Source organism: Caretta caretta, chromosome 8, assembly GCF_965140235.1.
Source record: "Caretta caretta isolate rCarCar2 chromosome 8, rCarCar1.hap1, whole genome shotgun sequence".
Classification (NCBI taxonomy): Eukaryota; Metazoa; Chordata; order Testudines; family Cheloniidae; genus Caretta; species Caretta caretta.
In genome coordinates, this window is record NC_134213.1 from 92,218,820 (window position 1) to 92,244,904 (window position 26,085).

At 42.4% G+C, this 26,085-nt stretch overlaps 1 protein-coding gene across 8 annotated transcripts in view; it reads left to right on the top strand.

Moving 5' to 3' along the window:
* KANK4 (KN motif and ankyrin repeat domains 4) overlaps nucleotides 1-26,085 on the top strand; it is a 56,874-nt gene that overhangs the window by 19,982 nt on the left and 10,807 nt on the right. For 7 of the 8 annotated variants that reach the window (XM_075131788.1, XM_048861517.2, XM_075131789.1 and 4 more), the window contains exons 2-8: nucleotides 5,157-5,256; nucleotides 7,606-9,678; nucleotides 10,733-10,844; nucleotides 14,878-15,108; nucleotides 16,201-16,288; nucleotides 18,233-18,452; nucleotides 22,455-22,597. In XM_075131788.1, the coding sequence (XP_074987889.1) occupies nucleotides 5,241-5,256; nucleotides 7,606-9,678; nucleotides 10,733-10,844; nucleotides 14,878-15,108; nucleotides 16,201-16,288; nucleotides 18,233-18,452; nucleotides 22,455-22,597 (2,883 nt within the window). In that variant the 5' untranslated portion in view covers nucleotides 5,157-5,240. Of the gene's footprint in view, nucleotides 1-3,289; nucleotides 3,486-5,156; nucleotides 5,257-7,605; nucleotides 9,679-10,732; nucleotides 10,845-14,877; nucleotides 15,109-16,200; nucleotides 16,289-18,232; nucleotides 18,453-22,454; nucleotides 22,598-26,085 lie in introns of all 8 variants that reach the window. The other variant, XM_048861518.2, reaches the window with a different exon arrangement.

Consider the following 26,085-nt stretch of genomic DNA (forward strand, 5'->3'; position numbering starts at 1 on the left):
GCAGGAGAAAATGACAGCCAGTGGTTAAAAAAAAAAAAAAAGTTGTGATCTATTTAAATAGTTAATGAGATTGTGTTAATATGTCATCTACCGGGCATGAATTATCTCTTTGTTTATAGTTATAGGGGTAAATGTAAAACTCATCTGTAAAACTGGTGGTAGCAGACTCCTTTCCTAGAGTTAATTTCACCTATCTCAGTCTTTGTAATTCAGTTAAAGTTAAAACCTTCAGGATGATCTTAGGTTTTGTTTTTTACTCTGTTAATGGGGGCCAGAAAATGGAGAGTTAAATCTGATTGTAAAGGAATACTCTTTGAGGCCTGGCTTTTAAAAAAGACAGTACATTGTCCTTGCAAATGGGGAACTGAGGGAATGAAGTTACTGTGTCAAATATTTGACTTTTTCATGTTTATTTCTCTATATGCTCTTGCCTCATGAGAGGTATTTTTAATGTACAGATGAACTCATCCTCCTCAACACTATTCTTTGTCGTAAAACTAAACATCAAAGATGCTATATATGCTGAAATGCTCTCTGCCTGGGGATTAAAATTGAGTGTTTTCCATTATTGTATAATATAGGGAAAGTCTGCAAATATTAAAACCCGAGACAGGGTCAATTTAACAAATTTATACATAATGTGTTTTCTGTCAATGTATATTAAAGGCTCATAATGACAGTGTTTGATAAGGTATTTACCAAAGGGGAAGAAAACCTTACAGAATCTTTGAAATCTCTTTGATGAGGGGCTAGATGATTTAGAGGAGGAGAACAGGATACAGAACTAGGACACTAGTTCAAATGTGTCCCAGGTTGATAGTAGCTGAAGGGCTTTACCAATCTGAAGGCTGTTCAGTGGCATATGTGAAAAGAGTTAGACTCATTCCTGCTTCTAGTACACAAGAATCCACTGCAAATTAGCACTAAGTTGTAGTAGGAGACAAGCATTGAGTGGGGATGAGCTTGTCGCACACAGTACAAGACAAGGACTGAGTGGGGATGGAGTAAAAACTAGCCTGTCAGTCGCAGAAATGGTTCCTCCAGAGACCTGACCCAAAGCCCTTTGAAGTCCATGGAATGAGAATCTTTCCACTGACTTCAGTGGGCTATGGATCAGGCCCCAGGTGAAGGTTCAAGCACATTGATGTTGTGGTGCATGAGCCATCTTAGCCGGTGGAGTTCAGGTCTGTCCTTCAGATGCACTAAATTCTCTAAACTTAAAGTCTAAGGGGCAGATCCTCCTCTTGCACCAGTGTAAATCAGAAGTAGCTCTTTTGCAGTCAGTGGAGTTATATTAGTAGTGTAAGGCAAAGATGAATCAGGAGGACATGTGTGATATGTCTGCAGACTGTGATCCATGGAACTGCTCATAGCTGGGCGGGCTCTTGCAAAGCCTCAGAGCTCTGTCCAGAACACTAATGCACATCTGAAAACTGATCCCACCAGCTGGCAGTTTGTCTCCTCACACTCAGGCTTCCCTAAAGTTATGTATGGGAGCAGGGAACAAAGTGGTATGTGGGAGTCATTTTTCATTCCCTAGTCTCCCATCAGAGACAACATTAGGCTGTGGTGAGACCTTGTTGTACTTTATCATCCTGTCTGGTATTTGGTTCCTTCTTAAGTAGAAATTAAATATCTTTTTGGTGTTGTCTTATTTGGTTTATTGTTAAAAACAAAAAAATGTAGAATCAAATTTGAGACTGTTTGAACCTCTTATGAGAGATGACAGGATAATTTGTCCATGTATTCTGATGAAATTATTCACTCTGATCTAGTTTTCATTGTAGCCAGTCATGGAAGAATATTGGTTTGGATACTAGGGGTAATAGGACCCATATTTTTGGCAGTCAGCCATCAGAACCATGTATAAACTACACTGGAGGCACTTGAAGTACGTCTACAAGCTGGTAGGGGACATGCAGAAGTCATTTTATGAGGTAATTTTGAAATAGATTAGCCAAAATTTCAATTTTATGACTGGAAAGTTGGAACTGAGCCAAGTCGTAAATGAATCAATTAGGTGTAATTATCTAGATATTAAAACCCTCGTATTGATTGGATTTTTTTTCTTTGTAAATGACCTGGAAGAGTGAAATATAACTGGTCAGATGGTGGCTGGAATCCATAATCATTGTGCAACTGACTGTAATTGGAAAAGTAAAATGAAAACATTGGAGAAAGTGACTAATGTTAATTTTGGCACACGCTGTTTATTCATGAGGAAAAGCAGGAGAAACTGCCTTTCATGTACAAAATGGAGTTAGCCTGGGAATATCTTAGGAGTGTATTGGTTGAAATCGATCATAAACATGTGGTTCTGACTGGTTCTGTAGGATTAAGCTGGGTAAGCAAATGACTAGTCTGCCAGGTTTCTGTGTTACTATCCAGTTATAATTGTGTATAAGGTAAAAAGAAAAGGAGTACTTGTGGGACCTTAGAGACTAACAAATTTATTTGAGCATAAACTGTAGCTCCTTTTCTTTTTTGCGAAAGTAACACGGCTGCTACTCTGAAACCTGTGTTTAAGGTAGTAACCTTAGGATCATGTTAATGTTCTCTTTAGAGTAATGTCTTTCGGAAGACTCCATCACACCCAGATGCAGAGACCACACTTGTTTAATGCGGTAATTAGTTTCTTACCAGGTAGTTGTGGTTTCATAAAAATATTTTCATAATTTAAAATGGGCAACGCAGCAAAGTTTAATGTCATTTTCTCTTGTGTCTTTATTGGAAAGCTCTATAATCTAAGCACTTCATTTCAACGTTTTAAAACTTACATACCAGCAGCATCTGTCCCATTTTGGGGCAGCTTTTCTAAAAATTAAAACAGAAATAAATTAGGTTAAAATTCAAACCAATCTCAGAGGAAGAGAGGCATTTAAGGGATAAAGAATGGAGAATTAAGACAAGCTATGGTTTCAGCTGAACATTTAAATGAAGACGTGGACAGACATAGGAAGTCTGCAGAGAAGAAGTCTCTTGTACCAACCATGATGAGATTGTGTGGAGGAGCAGAGAAGAGACCAATACTAGATAAGTGGAGTGACTGACACAGTGAGGGATAAAGGCCAATGAATGTGGCTGGGGCAAGTCCATGGAGGGTTTTAATACTATGGGCCAAATGCGGAAGTCCTTCCTTAGGCGAAACTTTAAGAGTTAAAAGGTGAGCAAGGGGCTTGGTATGTGGACCAACAGCAATTTGAATTGGCTCCTGAATGAATGGATAGTCAGCGGAGCTGGCTAGGAATGGGGGTTTAAGTTGATTGCACTTCTTTGCACTTTTGAGCAGGTGGCAGAGGAATTCTGAGCATGCTGGAGTCAGACGCAGAGTAAGGAACTGCAGCAGCCAAGGTGCCAGGAGCTGGACGCACAGAGGGGGAAATGAGGCAGGGCATACCTGGGGAATGGTGCTGAAGAGGGCAGCAGCGGAAATGGAAAACAATCAGGCGGCATCTCCCTCTCCTCCCCCACTTCTGCCAATAGGGGTAATGAGATGAGGGCGGTTCGTGACTAGTTATCTGCCCTTCCCCCACATAATTGGTCTAGAGTGTGTGCACTGAGTGAGTCTCCACCCTCAGCAGCTTCTGAAACTGAACATTATTGAACAGCTCTTTGCTCTCCCACAGGTGTCAGTCTGTTTTATGCCACGGGCTGGGGGAATTTCTCCAGTAGTTCAGCTCTCCAGGGTTGGCTGCCTCCTTCCCTTCTGGCTCTTGTGACCTTGCAATTCATGCACCTTTTTTCTGCTCTCTTGTGCACAGGCATGGGTGAGAGATCAAAGAGTTCAAAAAAGAGAGCAGCCCAGGAAAAATATTTTGGGCGCCCTGAGGGACTGCCTGCTGCAGAGAGGTTCGGGAGGGGGCCGGGGCAGTAGGCTGAAACCAGAGTTTTTCCAATGTTGATCAGAGTGGGAACTGAGGTCAGGGCTCTTCAAGCCTTCAACCTCATTAGAGACTTGGTGCATTGGGGTCAAGGCTGCACTCTCGTAGTTCTAGCAAGGTTCCAGCCCTGGGAGCAGCAGAAGGTGGATTTCCAGCCTGCACTGAGCAGGTCCTCCCTGCCTCTCTTTCCAAGGACAAACCCAGATCTTAAAGAAAGTTCTCCCTTTGAGGTTACAAACCCACCTCAAAAAACATGAGGGACCCACAGGCTCCTCCTGTAAGCTGGGAAATCATCCTCCCATTCTAGCCCTGACCTTCTTTTCCTGTCTGGTATATACACTAGCGGGCTTGGTTGCCTGATGAGCTCCAGTTGCCTTGACCTCTTTAGAATCCAGCCACCAGGCATAGAAGAAGTAGGGGCTTCCCATGAGACTTGCCTTGGGTGTCCTCAGTCCCAACATCCACAGTCCTCTTGAGATCCATGTAATCCTATACGCCATCACCTAGAATCAGGAGATGAGGGGGGGAAGGGGTGTTGAAGGATGATGATCATGTTCCTGACAATCACAAGCCTGAGTCGAAGAGACAGATGGAGTTATATGTTCCTACAAAAAGCACAACTGTGTTTTAGTCATTTAGCTGAAGGATTATTTTAATATGATCAATCACACACTGAAATAATGGGGTTTGGTTTAAAGATATTTAGTATCAGTTTTGAATCTTTGGCTGTTTTAAGCAAAGAAATGACAAACAAGCCACCACTCTATGTAGCCTATACCCCTTGCTCTTTTCATCAGGAAATGAAATATCAGACAGTATATAAATTACAGACTATATCTCCTAGTAACCAATGTATTTTGGGTAAAGAGTTCATATACCATCTACTACAGATCCCCGGCTAACAGCTAATTAAAGCAGCATCTCATTGCGATGTGTCAAGGAAGCAGGAATTGTTACCACTAGAAGAGAAAATATTGATTTAAATATTCTTGAAAATGTTTTCTGTACATGGTCTGGCTGCAGAATACTTGAAGTAAGAGGCAAGGTACTGCAACAACAGTCACTAACGTCAACTATACTCCCTGAAGGACCTGACTTTTGTTGTACCAAAAAGATTTTTTTAAAAAAATCACAGTGTTCAGCAGTGGCCATTCTGGCTCACTGAGGAGTTTCCTACAGCTAGATGGAAGCCCTTGAACATGGATGGGGCGTGGTGTACTTGGGCTTTGAAATAAATACGGGAACTTTGTCTAAATGGCCTTTTAATTTTTTTAGGTGCACAAAGTCTTATTGACTCGTTGGATGATGTTTAACTGACAGCCTGGACCACATTCCACATTGTGAAATATACCTGGAGAAATGGAGAAAGCAGATGGTATGGAGACTGTTTTTACTTAAACGCTGTTGAATGGAACTCTTGTATCATTTAAAAAATATTAAACCAAGGTATTTTGTTTACACAGTAAATAATTCATGCTCTGCTCACTGTATGGAGACATGTTTTCCAACAATGAAAATAGGCAAGGTTTGTGCATAGTTCATGACACACACAATGCACTCTCATTTTGCTCTGATTTGTGATTACTGTATTGGAGAATAAGTATGATCATTCTATTGTTTACAGTGGAGTTTCAAGCACTGTGTATGGGGCTTTCAGAGAAGATCTTAAAGACAAAGGTCTTGTGTGTTCTGTATGGACGCTAAGGATTCCCTTCTACTTTTCATATGAGAAGTAGGGCTTTGCCTGGGTGTCACTTTACACTAAATTTTCCTTCCTCATTCCACTATTTCCAGTGTGCTGGCTTCCTCTGCAGTGGTGGCTGCATTTCAGTGGTGCTGTTTGTATAAAGGGCTTGGGGAAGCTTTGAGACGAAAGGGTCTATATCTTTGCCAAATTCTCACCAGTCCCTGCAAGACTGCTTCACAAGGGCAGTGGCAAAGAGAAGAATTCTCAAACATTTTCAGTCTTGGGTAACTATAGTTAGGCACCAATATCCCTATTTAAATCAGTGGCCTGATTTTCAGAGGTTCTTAGCAGTCCTAACTCACCACAACTTCATGGGTTCACATTTCAAAATCAGGCCGTTTATTTTGTTCCTGAAATTGGATTATAGGTGCTTAACTTTAGACACCCTACTTTGAAATTTTGGGCCTATGAATTTCATGGGCTGTGGATTTTATTATTAGTTCTATCTATTCTATCAACTTGCCAAGCACCTTATATAGGACACAATGCTAGACCAAATAACCAGAATGAAGGACAGGGATGTGTCATCGGTACAGGAAGTTTAAATTGATATAGTGTTCTTTAGGGAAATACATAAATAAGTTACATTTTGTTCAGACACATCAGAAAGGTAAAATCATAAAAATGACTTACAGCCATGAAAATGAGAGCACACCAGATTTGAATGGGGCAGAGGTCAATTTGAGTCTAAGTTGAAAGATGTCCATCATTAGGAGAGACAATTGAAAAGTCTGATTTTAGCATCTACTTTCATGAGAGTTGCTGATATTCACTGTAAGGTTCTGTATTGACTGCTGCAACTCTGCATATTTGATTACATATGGAACAAATTGGCTGTTGTATATTTAACACATTCCAATATGCTGGATTTTCTTGAACTGAAGAATTAAAGACGTGCTCTTGGAAGAACATCCATGAACATTAGAAAGGGTTTTGTGGTTCTACACAGATTTACAGATATGACTACATGAAGCTGCACAGGTTAACCCTATCTGTGCCAGCCTTTTGTGCTGTACAAGCCTCAGGGCCTTGGCCAATGTTTTCAAAAGCAACTAGTGATTCTAGGTGCCTCATTTCTTCAGTGCACAGTTTGAAACACATTTAAAGTGCCTCAGATTGGACACCCAAACTGTGAGACATCCAAAATCACCAGTCACTTTTGAAAATTTCAACCCTGCCTTTTAGAGGTATTCTTTATTTTCAAAGGACAACTGGGGTGACAATGTTTGTCCATAGGGCCACCCAATGTCTCTTTGCCTGACTTGCAAAAAAACCCAAATGTAATTGTCATGAATAGTTTCCATCGTCTGGCTTATATCTGGATTTCTTATACACTAGGATTAGGATTTATTATATATCAGGAAGCTTTTTAATACTTAGACATATTTGTAGCTCAGCCTACCAAACCTGCTATTTACATAATTGCCAATTAAAATAATGATTTAGCGAATTCCAGTGCAACAATTACATGAGTCAGCTCCAGAAAACAAGATTATACATTTGCATGTGTTGCTCTGTGGCTATATCTCTAATCAGACTCAACATTAGCATTACAAATGACAAACTACAACCCATTCCTTCTCCCTTTCCCCTGCATAATGATTTAGGAAGGCAGCTGGCCTGCATTTCAGCATTTTGTGCATAGTGATGAGAGCCCTGATTCTCAGCTGTGCTACAGCTGCCTTTTGGCTCCTTCAGGCATTGGTAGTTGCTGAAAATTAGAGCAACCTTCAGACTGCTCTAACCTACCCCAGAGGACAGGATCAATGTACAGCCAGCCCTTGCTGTCCACGTACTCCACACTGCCTCCTCAGCCACAGCCAAGGATTGGGCCTGAGGAGTGGAAGATGAATGGGAGAGGTATAAAGCGGAGGCAAAATACATCATTGCTGACCGCTTTTTTTCTGCTGCAAACATGGTTCGATTTTTTTTTTAATTCATTTATTTTTTAAAATTTAATGTCTCGTTTTATTTCAGCTGGCGATCAGCCATCAAAACCTGCTGAGGATAAAGATCAACCCAGAAGTCTCCCTTATTCTGTTGAAACACCATATGGCTTCCACTTAGACCTTGACTTTCTGAAATATGTGGATGACATTGAAAAAGGAAATACCATTAAAAGGGTTCACATTCACAGGAAGGCCAAGCAGCCAAAGTTCAGCACACTGCCTCGGAATTTCAGCCTGCCTGAAAATAAATCCCATGCATATGCTTCCTCCCCCAATAAGAGCTGGGCTGCAACCTGCTCATTTGCCCAGAGGAAGGCATCACTAGGGGCAGAAGAAACCACCTGTCTCATCACATCTTATGACTCACCACAATCCTTAACTGCAGAGGAGCCAAGTTATAGAAAAAAGGCCCTTTTAGCAGAGACAATCAGACAAGCAGAGGTCATCCACCATGAAGAAGAGCCTGGCAGCTGTAGAGGGAGGCCACAGCTGTTAAGGGCTTCCAGCATGCCAGCCAAACTTCTACCAAGTAAAAGTTCAGAAGAGGAAAGTCAGTGCTCCAAGCCTGCTCAGCCCTCAGCACTTTCTCAGCCTTGTGATGGAAAGAGCTTCACAGAAATTCCCTTTAGCCCTGCAAAGGAGTCACTGGATTCACACTATTCTGATCGTGTCACATTAAATTTCCCCAAAGAGCCAAGGAATGTGCAAGAGCAAATCAAAGTGGTGTTCTGGGAAAATGAGCAGCCTAAAGGACAACAGGTGAAAGCCATCTCTGAGCTGGGTCACCAACCCCCCGAGCCTCCTAGGGAGAGAATGCAAATCCAATCTCCACATCAAAGCCAGCATTCCGTAGCTCAAGAGCTGCTCCTGGTTACAGAAAGTGTAGGAGAGGAATGCTACGCACCAGAGACAAATAAATGTCCTGAATTAGTCAAGGATGAATCACTCTCATCAAATGCCCCCAAGTTTATGCATGAAAATGAGAACCGTGACATAACAGAATTAAACATAAGTGAGATCATGCCAAGTGCACCAGAGAAGACTGAAGTTCGAAGCATTTGGGCTAGAGCAAATGAGGAAAACTCAGATCTTGAACCTTTGCTTTGTGACACAGTAGATCCCAGCAGGATCACAGCGCTGAAACAACAGATCACTGTTCTGGAGGAGCAACTAAAGAGCAAAATAGAGGAACTTGAGCAGATCAGAGTAGTGCTGAAGCAGCAGGGTAGTGAGATCAAAGCAAAGGAGAGAAGCATTAAAATACTGGCAAGCGCCAAAGCTCAACTGGAAGAGAAGCTTTGTCAGGAAAACACCAAAGAAACGGAACCATCCAAGCAGGATGGAAATGTCCTGCAGTACCATGATGCTGCAGTGAACACTGAACTCATGCAAGGAAACGCATTTAAGGAGGCCTATGACAAGGGTGTCAATGTTAATATTCCAGTCGCTACAGAATCTGTAGGATGTGGTACCTATGGAGTGGACAACATGAACTTGCAGGTTAAGGAGTTAAGAAGAATGCCTGTTCATACGGATCAGGGGTTGGCAGATGTTCACACTGGTATCAGAGAGGAAGGGGCTGCACTTCTTGCCAAACAGAAAGGAACTGGAATTGACACTGAACCCCTTGTCTTTACACCATGCTTCACTGAGCTGAAGATAGATGAACAGATCAATGATGACTGTCAAAATCAAAGAAACAGCTATGACAGACAGTCTTGTGCTGCAAGCTCTCTGATTGGAGAAAGCTGTTCAAGAAGAGCTGACTCGAATGGAAATAAACCAGGTGGAAATAAACCAGTTTTTGCCAGGGATGTAAAGCAAGATCTGATTGAGGAGGAAAACCGTACAGAACAAGAAGATTCCTCTGCAGATGATCCCATAAGCCAATATGTTAAAAAAATCCAGGAGCTTTTGCAAGAGCAGTGGACGTGCTTGGAGCACGGATATCCAGAGTTAGCAAGCGCTATTAAACACCCTGCATCGAAGCTTAGTTCCATCCAGAATCAGATAGTTAATTCCTTAAACTTGCTGTTATCTGCCTATTCTACCCAAGCACCATCAGATAAGGAGAATTCGAATACGCAATATCAACAGTTGGGTAAATAACATTGGCACAGGTCTAAAAGTATCTGGGCCGATTCTCCTCTCACTTGCACCAGCATCAATCAGGAGAAACCTCGCTGAAGTCAATGGTGTTACATCAATGTAGAGCCAGTGTCAGTGAGATCAGAAACAGGCTCTTTGTGTTTCCTTAAGTATAGATGAGAGAGGTAATCTTTATAGCATGGTGTAACACTTGAAGTTTTACACACAATCTGAACTTTTCGAAGTTCCCTTATGCTACTGAGAGGGATTGGTCTGTCAGATAAAGTTGCTCATAGCTTTTCTTAATTGGGTTTTATGATTCTGCACTTCATTAGTGAACACATGGCCAGATCTTCATCTGGTGTAAATCAGCATTAACTTCAATAGAGCTATGCCAGTTCACACCAGGATGTGGACCATGGTATTTAAAAAGACCTGTGCCCTTTAAGATAAATAACTAATAAATATTCCATGTCAAATTAGGTTATTTTATTCTTTTGGGACCTGATCCTCATTTACATTGTTTCCTCTACACTGCCAGAGGGGGTATTAGTGTAATTGAATCCAAGGCTTCTATTTTCAAGCAATATAACATGAGAGGATGTGAATTCAGGTGCAGTAATTCATTTCTGTAGTGTTGTATAGAAGGCTGACACTAAGAATGTTACCAAGGACACTAGCATGAATTTCAATGACAACATCAATATCGAAAGTGCAAAAAGACCTAGTTAAGGGGTTGTAGCAGAACATTATTATACCAGTAAAGCCTACTTATATTAGGACAAGATGCAGATACTTACAAAGTCATTTATAGATGTGTGTCAGATCTCCATCCTTGTTTTAATGGTGGCAGCCCAGATCTCGACTATATACACCTGCCTCTGCAGTTCTGTAAGGTATATAAGGTCGTTCATAAGGTAACATGTAACAGAAACCTAAGATACCTAGATAAGTGTGACATAATTGTGCTTACGCTCTGTAGTTTGTTCCAGGCATACAATAAAGTTGAGACTAACAATTATGACAACATAGATACTTTCTTAATCTGTGATTTTGTATTTTGCTAGAAATCTCGCCAACCACAAGTCTTAAATCAATCATGAAAAAGAAAGGTTATGGTTTCCATGCAGGAGGTAATGGGACCAAAAAGAATCTTCAGTTTGTTGGGGTAAATGGTGGGTAAGCATCTGTTAAGAAGATAAAACTGCCTTTTCACGTACAGTATTATCCTCATCTGTCTCTCTCAGGAAATATAATCCTCCCCTCCCCAAATCTTTAATTAAAAGGCCATTTGCAATGTCATCTCTTTTATCCCTTCTTCAGTCTAATATCGATAACTTTGCAGTAAAACCTGATGGGAAAGACTGGGACATTGGTACTTTACAGAAATAATGAATGGTACTGGATTGACATCCTTGAAGACTCAAGTCGTCTGCTCACAGGTCATTTAGGACTTGATCCAAAACCTCAAAGTCATTGGGAATCTTTCCATTAACTTGCATCAAGTCTGTACTGGCCAGGCAGCCAGAGCCTACCATCAAAAGTGGCTCAGTATTGGCCTAGAAGAAGTTCTATCTATGCCTATTCAGTCCTTGGTCTCTCTATAATGACAGCCAACAAAAGTGCCAGTTAGTGCTGTGATAGGAGTGGGGATTATGTGAACACTTGTTCACTAAGAACTGAACGGAGACACATATATGTAATATATTTCCATTATTATCAGCTTGGAAACTCAGAGTCTGATACAATTCCTGCTCAAGTAAATGAGAGTTCTTCAGTTGATTGCAGTGGGAGATGGATGAGGCTCTACACTAGCAGGTAAGTCAGGTACTGAAAGAAAGGATGTTCCAGTTGATGAGGCATTCACCTGGATCCTGGGGGATCCAGGTTTAATTCCCTGCACTGTCATTGGTTTCCTCTGTGATGTTGGGCAAGTCATTTAATCTCTCTCTGCCTCAGTTCTGCAACTGCAAAATGGGGATAGTACTTCCCTACCTCACAGGGATATTGTGAGGATAACTACATTAAAAGATTCTGAGGCATTCTGATACTACATTAGCGCGGGCCCCATAAGTATATAAGATAGATAGAAATTGCAATATGGAATTTTTCACAGTTACATCCAATCTAATTTGCACTCAGCAAAATCCATGACCATCATAAGAGTAATGCATTCGTGAACTCAGCTGAATTTCTTGTGGACTAAAGTCATAGAATCATAGAATATCAGGGTTGGAAGAGACCTCAAGTGGTCATCTAGTCCAACCCCCAGCTCAAAGCAGGACCAATCCCCAACTAAATCATCCCAGCCAGGGCTGTGTCAAGCCTGACCTTAAAAACTTCTAAGGAAGGAGATTCCACCACCTCCCTAGGTAATACATTCTAGTGTTTCACCACCCTCCTAGTGAAAAAGTTTTTCCTAATATCCAATCTAAAACTCCCCCACTGCAACTTGAGACCATTACTCCTCGTTCTGTCATCTGCTACCACTGAGAATAGTCTAGATCCATCCTCTTTGGAACCCCCTTTCAGGTAGTTGAAAGCAGCTATCAAATCCCCCCTCATTCTTCTCTTCCGCAGACTAAACAATCCCAGATCCCTCAGCCTCTCCTCATAAGTCATGTTGTTCAGTCCTCTAATGATTTTTGTTGCCCTCTGCTGGATGTTTTCCAATTTTTCCACATCCTTCTTGTAGCGTGGGGCCCAAAACTGGACACAGTACTCCAGATGAGGCCTCACCAATGTCGAATAGAGGGGAACGATCACGTCCCTCGATCTGCTGGTAATGCCCCTATTTATACAGCCCAAAATGCCGTTAGCCTTCTTGGCAACAAGGGCACACTGTTGACTCATATCCAGTTTCTCATCCACTGTAACTCCTAGGTCCTTTTCTGCAGAACTGCTGCCTAGCCATTCGGTCCCCAGTCTGTAGTGGTGCATGGGATTCTTCCGTCCTAAGTGCAGGACTCTGCACTTGTCCTTGTTGAATCTCATCAGATTTCTCTTGGCCCAATTCTCTAATTTGTCCAGGCCCCTCTGTATCCTATCCCTACCCTGCAGCGAATCTACCTCTCCTCCCAGTTTAGTGTCATCTGCAAACTTGCTGAGGGTGCAATCCACACCATCCTCCAGATCATTAATGAAGATATTGAACAAAATTGGCCCAAGGACCGACCCCCGGGGCACTCCACTTGATACTCGCTACCAACTAGACATGGAGCCATTGATCACCACCCGTTGAGCCCGACAATCTAGCCAGCTTTCTATCCACCTTATAATCCATTCATCCAGCCCATACTTCTTTAACTTGCTGGCAAAAATACTGTGGGAGACCATGTCAAAAGCTTTGCTAAAGTCAAGGAACAACATGTCCACTGCTTTCCCCTCATCCACAGAGCCAGTTATCTCTTCATAGAAGGCAATTAAATTAGTCAGGCATGACTTGCCCTTGGTGAATCCATGCTGACTGTTGCTGATCACTTTCCTCTCCTCTAAGTGCTTCAGAATTGATTCCTTGAGGACCTGCTCCATGATTTTTCCAGGGACTGAGGTGAGGCAGACTGGCCTGTAGTTCCCAGGATCCTCCTTCTTCTCTTTTTAAAAGATGGGCACTACATTAGCCTTTTGCCAGTCATATCTCTCAAGCTGGTATGAATTAACATCTTTGCTGAGAGTCTCAGCAGAGAGGCCAAGGATTGAATTGAGACAAAATGGCATTTTACCCTAGAAATGGTCTTTCTGGGCAAGGTCTGAGGCACATTGTTTGGGCAGCATGATGGAATCTTACCCCTTTGCCCCCTGTTCTGCTGATTAATTGGCATCTGTTTCCAGTGTCGACACTCTGGAAGCTTTCAGGAGCACTTAAAAAAGAAAGTATAAGTAGGCACTCCTTTTGAAGTGAATAAAATTAATGTAGGTTGTAGTTGGGCTTGCTCTAGAAGAGATATGCATTTGCCTGTATGCAAATCGTCACCTTACTGGGATAAATTAAAGATCAGTTATGGGGAAAAGCTGCTGCTTCAGCAGCCAATCATCAAAAGCCAGGCGCTTAAAGATTTAAATCATGAAGTTATATATTTGATACATGAATGTGTACAGGTATGGATCCTCATCTAATAGCAGTGTCATCTCCTGAGCCTTACAAGTGAAAAGCGGAATGAAACTATGAAGAGAATGTTGTTCTTTTCATATATGTGCGGAAGTCTACCAACTGTTGCTTCAGGTTTCTTGCCTCAAGCAGTAGAAATAATTGGATAATTTGTCCAAAGGGACTGCAAATAGAATATGCTATAATTAAAAGTGTCCCATACATTAATCAGGTCATCGTGGGCCCAGTTTTCAAAAATAGCTTGTTAAGTTGTGCCCACACAATATGTATAGGTGTACAAACCAAGGAGTTCTAATTCACGTCTTGCCCATGAAAAGATGCCTATTTGTGTGTGAGTGATAGTTGAGTATTATAACTATTTTAAAAAATGATCACCCAAGGAACAATTACAAAATGCCAACAGAAGTGACTCAGTTGAAGAATTCTTCTGCTGATTTTTATTTATGCTGAAAGATTTATATTTTCCCCTCAATGGGCATGGACTTATGCATGTGAACTTGATCCTTGATTTCTCTCCCTGCACTTACATGTGCTGTTGTTTACCCCAGAAGTCACTGCAGTTCAGGGGGTGATATTCTGTTAGCCTTGCTCATGCTGAGTAGTACCTATTTCACAAGTAGTCATAGAAATCAATGGAATTACTTGTGGAGGAAGGTGGCACTCAACATAAACAAAAAATCAGAATCTGAGCTTCCGTCTGTGAAACGTTTTGGGATCCTTTGGAGCAAAAGGCACCATATACATGTAACATATTAACACCACTGCTCTTAAATTAGCCAAGGTGGAGATGTTCCCTATCCCTAATTTTAGCAGCAAAATGCTTCTGTAGCACTCCCATTGGCCTGGGAAACAAGACGACTAAAAATTGAACCCAGAGTTCCTGTGTAGTAGGTTTGAACCTCAAAGTTGGGGTCTGGATCTATGGTTTAGGTTTGGTGCCAACCTCTCATATTGACATATTTTTACTGTGTCTAACATGCATGTCACTATGGGCATCATCCAAGGCCCATTGGAGTCATTGGGTGTCTTCAATGGGTATTGGCAAAGGCCCTGTAGTTGCTGAGGGGGAAGGAAAAGAGAATAATATCTGGTGTCCTCAATTAGTTATGAAACGACGTCAAGTGAAGACACCAGCTGTGAAGATAGCTCATCGGAAGGAAATTCAGACAGCGAGATGGAGAGGAAGTATGACAGTTTAGAACACAGACAGGTGAAAGCTGCCCGTGAAAACACACATGCCTCAACTGGAGTCTCCCAGAGCACTACCCATAGAGACAATGAGCCACAGGAACTGGAAGAAATAACAATGGCTAGCGCTCAACCCAAGACTGACAGGTAATCAGATAAACATGCTAATGCACCATATTAGTGATGTTGACTAATGAACAATGGAAAATTGTGATTTTTGGTTCCAAGTTTCAGTGGAAGACTGCAGTCACTTTGTTAGCAGCAAAGTTATTAATACGTTTTGAGAGAAAGAAGCAATATAAGTGACTGATTCTGAGTCATGCAGTACCTGTGTGGCTAGGTTATTATAATGATGCAGATACAGTAGGATAATATTGCTGGACCCATGGCTTTGTCTTAAGTTCTCATTTCATTAAACTTTTTAGAGAGATCTGTGCTTTTCATGGAGAGATAACTCAAACTAAAATTACTAAAACAGGGCTTTCTGTCCTTATATTTTTCCCTGCAAAAAGCATGTTGCAATTGCACATTTGCCATATATGTCAATTTTCGAACCACATGCCTAGACATTAGAATATTCATGTTGTGAAAATCAGTGTATCAATGGGAACTTCTGTACCATACTCTAGAGCTATCCACACATCATCACAACCTGTCATGTACTGGTTTAGGACCAGATGCAATGTCAATTAAAGTCAATGGAAAAACTCCCATTGACTTATGTGAGCACTTGAGCAGGCTTTAAACAGCTACATATTTTCTTCAGGTTACTACAGAATCCAAAGTTTCTCATCTTCTAATTTTGTCCCAACAGACATTTAATTAAAAAGAAAAGGAGTACTTGTGGCACCTTAGAGACTAACCAATTTATTTGAGCATAAGCTTTCGTGAGCTACAGCTCACTTCATCGGATGCATCTGATTGTTACTATAGTGGATTTCCTGGAAGATCCGGGAATAAAATTGCTTTTGCATGAATTTTTGTTAAACTGGTTATTTGTAAATATAAAAGACATTTGGTTGCCTATTTAAAATGTACAATCTGTGGCTCTGGTCCTATGAACACTTACGCATATGCTTAACTTTATGCCCACAAACCTATCAAAGTCAATGGAACAACATGCATAATTGTTTGTTTGCAGCATTGGGGCCTAAAGATACACACTGCAAGTTATCTTCCCAGTTCAGAGTGCACTAGTTTTCTCTTACAATGGATTTATAAGAGTATTTTCCTTTTTAGATGCAAACCCTCAGAAGATTTTCTTGATGGCTGCCTGTTACTGACCAAACACCTTTCAGAAATAAGGACCACCAATGACAAACATTTGGTATTGGTATTTTTCAGCTGAATTTAAAATGCAACTCCCCTGTCTGTGCTATATTTAACCATTTAGAGTTTAGACCATCCAGACAATGTTTTGCAGAATTATTGTAGCAAACCATGGGCAGCTTTATAAGGAGAGGTGGGTCAAGGTAACTTCTGTTGTCTAGTTTTGATTTTGAAAGTCAAAACCAACCCAAGGTTTGGTTGCAGATTCATGACCTACAGAAAAAGGGAGAAAACTTTCCAAGCTTCTTCTGGTCAATTGGGCCAGACTAAAACTGACATAAAAATTCCTTTCCCCCTTTAAATAATCTTTCCCTGCTTCTAGACTGCAAGGGAAATAAAATAACAAAAACTATGCAAAAAATCCATCCTGCATATTAAACACATGCTGGATCATGCTGCAAAGCAGTCTGCAACATTGCCAAAATACATATGGCAACTAGATTTTTCCACCCTATGCCAGGGCATAGGCTGAAGCAGTGCCGGGCATAGAACCAGGAGTTGTAACAGGCTTCCTGCATTTCCCCCCACCCCTTTCTGCTGCATCAAGCAGATCTCAGTGCAATAGAATCCGGTACTAACTTTAACTAGCAGAGCACTGGAGAAGGGGAAAAATTTGCCCAGCATCTCCTCCTCTTTCTGTAGCCAAGCAACTGAGGGTAGGGCAAAAGCAGGGCACTAGATCTCCAGGAAGGGCTGGGGTGAGAGGACACATATCCCTTGCAAAAATGTGACTACATAGTCTGTAAAGAGCCCCTCAGAGAGACACAGCAAATTAACTAACCAGGAGAATGACAACAATGCTTCATTACCTTTTGCTTATTGGGAATTTTTTAAGAGTAGAACGGAGAAAAGCTCTACAGGAGCGTGCCTAATGGGAACACTGAGTGCTGAATCCTATTTGCATACAAAGGCTGAATCACTTAGAGGAGAAACATGGAGCGCTAAAGAATGTTTTCCCTACTCAAGCTGCTATTTGATTGTTGTACATAGACATAGTTGAGGCCAGTATTTTGGCCCATCCTATATTCTGCACAGGTCAGTAAGGCTGCCCCTTGCTGCCCTACACCAGCACACTACAGGTGGCAGCACTGGGGAGAAGCAGCCTCCGCAGAGCCCACGCGTGCAGGGATTGGGGAATGTGCAGAACCTTGGGACAGCCCCCCCCAACCATGATGGACAGCACAGCTGCCCCAGATGGAGGACACACACACTGTGCCAGGTATAGGGCTGGGGCACAGTGTAGCAGTAGAGATGGTGGGATCCAGGAGTCAGATTGTGACTGAATCACAGTTTACTTCCCGGGTTGCTCTTGGGCTAGTTCAGTTGTGCACTTCCCCCTACATGAGGCAAATAGAGAAGCTACAGTTTAGACCTGGATTTATAGAGTATTTAGGATAAAAAAAAATATTATTATTTTATTATTGGAGGTAGGTAAACAGAAGTGGGTAAAATGTTTTCATATAGATGTTAGATTGATGAAGACATATCATTTTAAAAAATAACATCGTTGTTCTAGTTGACCCATAAAACAGGATATAGGAGATGAGCTCAGATTTATTTGTATCCACTAATGTATCAATAAATATGAATGCTGCTTGAGTTAAAGTCTAGTGATAACTTGCCCATGAGAAAATGTTTCCAGGTATTCATATGTAGAACTAGTCACTTTAGTTCCCTGAGGGTTGCCATTTTTCAATTAAAAACAAACTAATCAAGCCAATAACAAACTACCTCTATTTTTAAAGATGTTGCTGTATTGTCTTTGCTAAAACAAATCACCCTTTTGAACTGCCAATAAATGCAAAGTTTTCTTTACCAGCCACAAAGTGAAAACACCAGCCAGGGACCAACCCTTGGGTAGAGCACTAGCGAAGGGAACTGGCATCATTACTTTTTGAAAAAGTAAGGTCCTGAAAGTGACTGTGAAATGTTGGTGTTTTAGAGACACATCTTAAACACTGTCTGTCAAGAGTGGTTCCGAATCTCTAGTAGGAAATCCTCCAGCCCTGAGGTTGTTGCAGCTTATCTCAAAGAATTCAAAGCAATTCATCCCCAGCTACTGAAGATGATCATAAACCTGGCAGATGGAAACGGGAATACAGCTCTTCATTACAGTGTTTCCCATTCCAACTTTCTGATTGTGAAGCTTCTACTAGATACAGGTGGGAACTAATGCTGCAGTTGTTGTTTTTGTCTGGGGTGGGAGGGAAAGGTTGGTACTTGCCAATTATTTCATATAATCACATTTAATGTCTTTTTCAGATTTAAAAATCTGGTCACAATTTAAGGGCCCAATCCTGGAAAACTGATTACCCAGCATGTGGCTGATCTAGCAAGATTGGAGTCATTGATCGTCCTTCCATTGGCTTCAGTAGGAGCTGGATTGGGCCCCTAGATTTTTAAAGATATTTAGATGCCTGAAGATGCAGCTAGACATCTAGTGGGATTTCAATGGGAGTTAAGTGCCTAGGTGCTTTTGAAAATCCCACTGGGTGTCTAGCTGCATCTTCAGGCACCTAAATACATTTAAATATTTGGCCTTTAGTGCTTACTTCAGTGGGACTAATCACAGGAGTAAGCATTGTGCTCGGCCGTTCATGTGTGCAAGATCAGACCCTTTGATTGTAATAGTGGCCTCTAGCTCAGCAGCAAGAACTGCATTCTAAACTATTGAACTTTTAGCTCATACTGTAAAGAATTAAACTTCCAGCTGAGATTTTATCAGATAAAATGCAGGCACTTTCCAGACAGAATAATGAAGCTTTTTGCCTTTCTTGGTTGGCAAGACAATCTGTTAAATGTTAAGAGAATGGCATATTATCATACACATCTATAAACCCATTGTTTAACAGACTTCCAAGCAACTCCAGAAAATATTGAGAGAAATTTGTTCTGGTCTTTTAGAAAATACCCCAAAGCGACTAAGCTCAAAGGGCAATACTTAAATGTTTAGGCACAGTAAATAAGAAGGCTGAGAATATAACAGCACAAACTGGAACAGTAGGAGTGATGAATTTCTTAATAGAATTAGCCTATTTGTTGTGTATAAAATGAACGGAAACTTGTCAAGAGCATAAAAGTGTCAGAATTAGAATAGTACAAATCGCATGCTGCATCTGTATTTAGATCAGCTACTGAAACATATTTACTATGAATGTTCAATCACATTTTGAAACAAATTTATCTTGAATGTGTTCACACCCCAGGCTGCCAAAGAAGGGTGACCAGTTAGCAAGTGTGGAAAATCGGGACGGCTGGCGAGGGGGATGATAAGGTCCTCTGGGTGTGGGTAATAGGGTCCTATATAAAACAAAGCCCCTAATATTGGGACATCTGGTCACCCTATGCCAAAGTGATGTGAAAGAGCCAATGTAACTCAGAATCAGACCCCAAATCTGCTTAGTTTACAGATCAAAAGAAGATTTTTTCCAACTGCTTGCGCTTGCAAGTTCAGCCTAAAACATCATTTGAAAAGCAAGCCATGTTCTTTCAGGTCTGCACTTCATCACTAGCAATCTCGATTCATCACTGGCAATTTTCCTGAGGTTGTGCAAGCAAAGATGGTCAGAATCCAGCTTGTTGTTCCATAGCTATATCAGCTATGTAATGTTAACATTAGTAAAACTTGGTTATAGGAGCAACCTAAGAAGATCAGATTTAGAATGCATATTGGGTGAAATTCACTCCTCTGCTGCACTACTTACGCCCTATTCTGAGAACTTAAATGAGTGGTTCATAGGTCTGGAACTGGCCTTCAGCACAGGGGCAAATGTCACCCATACAAAGCAATGATGGCAGGAGCATAGTGCCATTTTGTTCAGAATAATTATCTTTGATGATCATAACCCAACTTAAAAATGCTTAGAAACAAAATTCCAGGTAGCTCGGAGCAATACATAACATCCAGTGACTTCTGTACTTACAGCCAACTTACTCAGTCTTCAAGTCACTTGGACCCAGATCCTCAAAGGTAATTAGGTGCTTAAACTCCCATTGAAATCAATAGGATTTTTGCCATTTTTTTCACTGGGAGTAGGAGCAGTTCCTAAGTCACTCACAGACTTGCCTCAAAACCAGGGGTGAAAGTAAGTTAGGTACGCCGGAGCCCTGAGCAGGGGGTGTGGCCTCAACCAGAAGAGGCAGGGCCTTAAATCCCCAGGCCCTTTAAATCTTGATTTAAAGGGCCAGGGCTCCAGCTGCGGTAGTGGTGGCTGGGAGCCCGGGGCCCTTTAAATCACCCGGTCTGAGCCCTGCTGCCCGAGCCCTGGAGTAGCGGTGGCCGGGCTCCATCAGGGATTTAAAGGACCCCGGGGCTCCAGCCGCCGCTACCGCCCCGGCCCTTTAAATGCTCGCCGGAGCCCCACCACCGCTACCCCAGGGCTTCGGCAGCAGGGCTCCGGCGGGGATTTAAAGGGCCAGGGCAGTAGGGGTGGCTGGAGCTCCGAGGCACTTTAAATCCCCGCCAGAGCCCCACCCCACCCCTACCCCAGGGCTCGGGCAGCAGGGCTCAGGCGGGGATTTAAAGGGCTGGGGGCTCCAGCCGCCGCTACTGTCCCGGCCCTTTAAAACCCCTCCGGAGCCCCGCCGCCACTATCCCAGGGCTTCGGCAGCAGGGCTCAGGTGGGAATTTAAAGGGCCCCAGGGCAGTAGCAGCGGCTGGAGCTCTGGGGCCCTTTAAATCCCCGCCAGAGCTCCACCACCGCTACCCCAGGGCTTGGGCAGCAGGGCTCAGGCGGGGATTTAAAGGGCCGGGGGGAGGGGTGAGGGGGGTAGCAGCGGCTGGCACTCCGGGGCCCTTTAAATCCCTGATGGAGCCCGGCCACCGCTACTCCAGGGCTTTAAATTGCCCTCTCTGAAAGCCGGTCCTGGTACGGTGCACCGGCTCTTACCAGTACGCCATACCGGACGTACTGGCTTACTTTCACCTCTGCTCAAAACACAACTCCTCTGTTAGGCCACTGATCAAGCAATGGGTCATTCCTGCCTGAATAAGAACTACTGCATCCATCTCTTAAACGTTGGCTACAAGTAATACTTACAGCTTTTCATATTTGAGTCTCTGCTTCTCTTTTTTACTTCTTCTTTGCTCAGTTTGCTTCTCCATGTTATCTACTGACTTTCCCCCCCGACCTGTGCACTCTATTTTCCCCCCCTTCCACACAGGATAGTGCGGGTCTCTCTCTATTTCAGGTCTAGGCAAAAAAAATTACCCAACATATCTTCTCAGGGCCTAGTTCTGCTCTCAGCGCAGTCAGCAGAAAAGCTCCCATTAATTTCATTGGAGAAATGATCAATCTCCATATTTTCCTTTTCTATTTTTTCTGCTTGTCTTTTACTTCTCTCGCCTCTCTTTTGGTGGTCACATTTTCTGTAATTGCTATAATTAAATGATTTCTCTACTCAGCTTTTCTCCTTCTACTTCATTTGTTTCGCTGCTCTGCAATACCCCTACTTGATTATCTCTTCTCTTCCAGTGTTTCTCTTTCTACTCTTTTCTCTCTACTTTCAGGTTTCAGAGTAGTAGCCGTGTTAGTCTGTGTCCGCAAAAAGAAAAGGAGGACTTGTGGCACCTTAGAGACTAACACATTTATTTGAGCATAAGCTTTCATGAGCTACAGCTCACTTCATCGGATGCTTATGCTCAAATAAATTTGTTAGTCTCTAAGGTGCCACAAGTCCTCCTTTTCTCTATTTTCAGTTTCTCTACCATTTTGGGTTCCTTCTCTCTTTCTTTCACATTCTTCCTTTCTTCCCTCCCTTTTTTCTGACCAGCTGATCTTTAGCATTTTCTCTGTGATCCACATAGTTTCCACAGCTGAGCCTTAGTGCGCGGTTTGCCTGGCTTGCATGCACCTGAAAGTGACTGCCACTGAACTCAGGGCAAAAATCAGTATCTCAAGTCGTGAGCATCAACCACTGCCTTTGCTATAGATTCAGCTTTCTAGGCCCCTCACTTTCAGATCTCAACATTAACGTGAGATCAGTTTTTTAAAAAATATTTAAAAAGAGCAGATTCCTGTGACGATGCAATTGGCCATAAATGACCTAAAATTTCTTCCAAGGTATCTGTTATCCATCTGTAAATAGTGTATTGTGTTTTGGCTACGTCACTCAACCCTGCACTATCTGTAGATTTTCAGGACTTTTTTCCCCCTCATCTTTAGGTGTTTGTGATGTGGACCATCAAAATAAAGCTGGATATACTGCAGTGATGATCACACCACTGGCATCAGCAGAAAGTGATGAAGACATGGAGGTGGTCTTAAAGCTGTTGAAAGAAGGGAACGTAAACATACGGGCAAGTCAGGTACATAACAATCATCAACAGTCCCTGTTTGTTTGTACAAGTGAACATAGACTTGAAAAGATAATGGAGCAAATAATTAAGTAATCAATTTGCAAAGAGCTAGAAGATAAGAAGGTGATAAGTAACAGTCCGCATGGATTTATCAAGAACAAATCCAGTCAGACCAAACTAATAGCTTTCTTTGACAGGGAAACAAGCCTTGTTGATAGGGGGGAACTGGTAGATGTGGTAATCTTGACTTTAGTAAGGCTTTTGACCGTCTTGCATGACCTTCTCATAAACAAACTAGGGAAATGCAACCCAGACGGAGTTACTATACCGGGGTGACTAACTTGCGCCTGAGAAGGAGCCAGAATTTACCAATGTACATTGCCAAAGAGCCACAGTAAAACTTCAGCTGCCTCCTCTCCCCCCACAGCTCCCAGCCCCTCCTGCCCACCAGCAGCCCCGCTGATCAGAGCCTCCTGCTCCCTCCCCACAACCCCCCCCCCCGATCACCTGTTTCATGGTGTGCAGGAGGCTCTGGGGGGGAGGGAGAGGAGCAAGGGCATGGCAGACTCAGGGGAGGGGGCGGGAAGGGGTGGAGTAAGGGCACAGCCAGGGGTTGAGCAGTGAGCACCCCCTGGCCCATTGGAAAGTTGGCGCCTGTAGCCCCAGCCCCGGAGTTGGTGCCTGTACAAGGATCCGCATATTAACTTCCGAAGAGCCGCATGTGGCTCCGGAGCCACAGGTTGGCTACCCCTGTACTATACGGCGGGTGCATAACTGGCTGGAAAAAAAACGTTCCCAGAAAGTAGTTATCAATGATCCACAGTCAAGCTGGAAGAACATATAGAGTGGGGTCCCGCAGGGATCAGTTCTAGGTCCAGTTCTGTTCAATGTCTTCATCAATGATTTAGATAATGGCATAGAGAGTGTACTTATAAAGTTTGTGGATGATACCAAACTGGGAAGGGTTGCAAGTGCTTTAGAGGATAGGATTAAAATTCAAAATGATCTGGACAAACTGGAGAAGTGGTCTGAAGTAAGTAGGATGAAATTCAATATGGACAAATGCAAAGTACTCCACTTAGGAAGGAACAATCAGTTGCACACTTACACAATGGGAAATGACTGCCTAGGAAGGAGTACTGCAGAAAAGGAGCTGGGAGTCATAGTGGATCACAATCTAAATATGAGTGAATAGTGAAACACCATTGCAAAAAAAGCAAACATCATTCTGGGAGGAGTATTAGCAGGACTGTTGTAAGCAAGCCACAATACATAATTCTTCTGCTCTACTCTGCGTTGATCAGGCCTCAACTGGAGTATTGTGTCCAGTTCTGGGCACCACATTTCAGGAAGGCTGTGGACAAACTGGAGAGAGTCCAGAGGAGAGCAACAAAAGTGATTGAAGTCTAGAAAATATGGCCTATGCAGGAAGATTGAAAAAATTGGGTTTGTTTACTCTGGAGAAGAGATGACAGAAAGGAGACATGATAACAGTTTTCAAGTACATAAAAGGTTGTTATAAGGAGGCAGGAGAATAATTGTTCTACTTAATCTCTGAGGATGGGACAAGAAGCAATGGTATTAAGTTGCAGCAAGGGTAGTTTAGGTTGGACACTAGGAAAAACTTCCTGTCTGGGTGGTTAAACACTGGAATAAATTGCCATCATTGGTTATTTTTAAGAGCAGCTTAGATAAACACCTGTCAGGGATGGTCTAGATAGTACTTTGTCCTGCCATGAGTGCAGGGGACTAGACTAGATGACCTCTCAAGGTCCCTTCTAGTCTTACAATTCTATGATTCGAAGTTTTTATACAGAATATATTTGTGAACTAGATGATGCATGGAAACCATAGGGATTGGTTCCCTTCCAACCCCAAACTACAGGATTCACTTGGCAAACCCATTCACAAGCCAAACCCTGCAGGGTTCATACCACCCTAATTATAATCATACCTGTCCGATTCTTATTACTTACTCCCAGTGTGAGTTCAGATTGAATAAAGGGGTGAAAGATCTGGCTAAACAAGACAACTTTGAGATGTATTTATTGTGTAATTAATTAAGTCTCAGTGCATATGGGAACTAGCCTTATAAAAATGTGCATTATAGAACCTTCTAGATGCTAGTTCAGCCAGAGTAACTACACATATTTAATACTCCTCATATTTATTTCCTTCATAATTATATCCCATTAAAGATCCTTATAGGGAGAATAAATCAAGCATTACAGCATGCTTACACCATCGACCCTTAACCAGGGAGCGGGGCTACTCAGAAAGACCAGGGCTTTAAAAAACCCACTCCTAAGCCACCAGAGAAGCTAGTGAACAGAGGAGTTTTGCAAGGGAGTTTACAGGGGGAGTGTGAGGGAGGGGCTACATACACTTAACATTCCTTAAACTTCTTTAAACTTAAAGCCCAAAACACTCCTTGATAAAAACAAAACAACAACAAAGTAACAAGGTTCAGGAGTAAAAAGAGAATGCAGGCCGAAGTCCAGCAACAGAGTGGGGGCTACCCAGTTTATTGCACCCAATGCAGCATGTATGATTAGTTGCCCTAAGGGAAAGATAGAAGAGAGGTCCTGGAGGCCAAATTTAGGCTGCTAGATAAGAGATTGAAGTCCAGGACCTCCATGGTAGCATTCTCTGAAATGCTTCCAGTTCCACGCACAGGGCCAGTTAGACAGGCAGAACTGCAGGCTCTCAATGTGTGGATGAGATGATGGTGTAGGGAGGAGGGATTTTGATTTATTAGGAACTGGGGAATCTTTGGGGAAAGAGGGAGCCTATACAGGAAGGATGGGCTCCACTTAAGCCAAAATGGAACCAGATTGCTGGCACTTAAAATTAAAAAGGTCGTAGAGCAGTTTTTTAAACTTGGGGCTGAGGGAAAGCTGACAGGTGTGGAGGAGCACATGGTTCAGATAGAGATATCCCTTACGGGAGGGTCTAGAAATGGAGATTCCCTATGTCCTAATAAGGAGGAGAGGAAGGAAGATGATAAAATACAGGTAAGATCTGATGGGAAACAGTTAAAAGAAAAAAAGGCCCATTCAATTACATCACGTAATGGTAAGCAGCTAAAAAGTGACAAGTTTTTAAAGTGCTTATATACCAATGCTAGAAGTCTAAATTAAAAGATGGGCAAATTAGAGGGCCTCGTATTAAATGAGGATATTGAAATGAGGATATTGATATAATAGGCATCACAGAAACTTGGTGGACTGAGGATAATCAATGGGACACAGTAATACAAGGGTACAAAATATATGAGAAGGACAGAACAGGTCGTGCTGGTGGGGGAGTGGCACTATATGTGAAAGAAAGCGTAGAATCAAATGAAGTAAAAATCTGATTTAGTCCTAAGTGGAGCACAGGATCAGGTCCAAGAGGTGAATATAGCTGGACCGCTTGGTAATAGTGACCATAATATAATTAAATTTAACATCCCTATGGCGGGGAAAACGCCACAGTGGCCCAACACTGTAGCATTT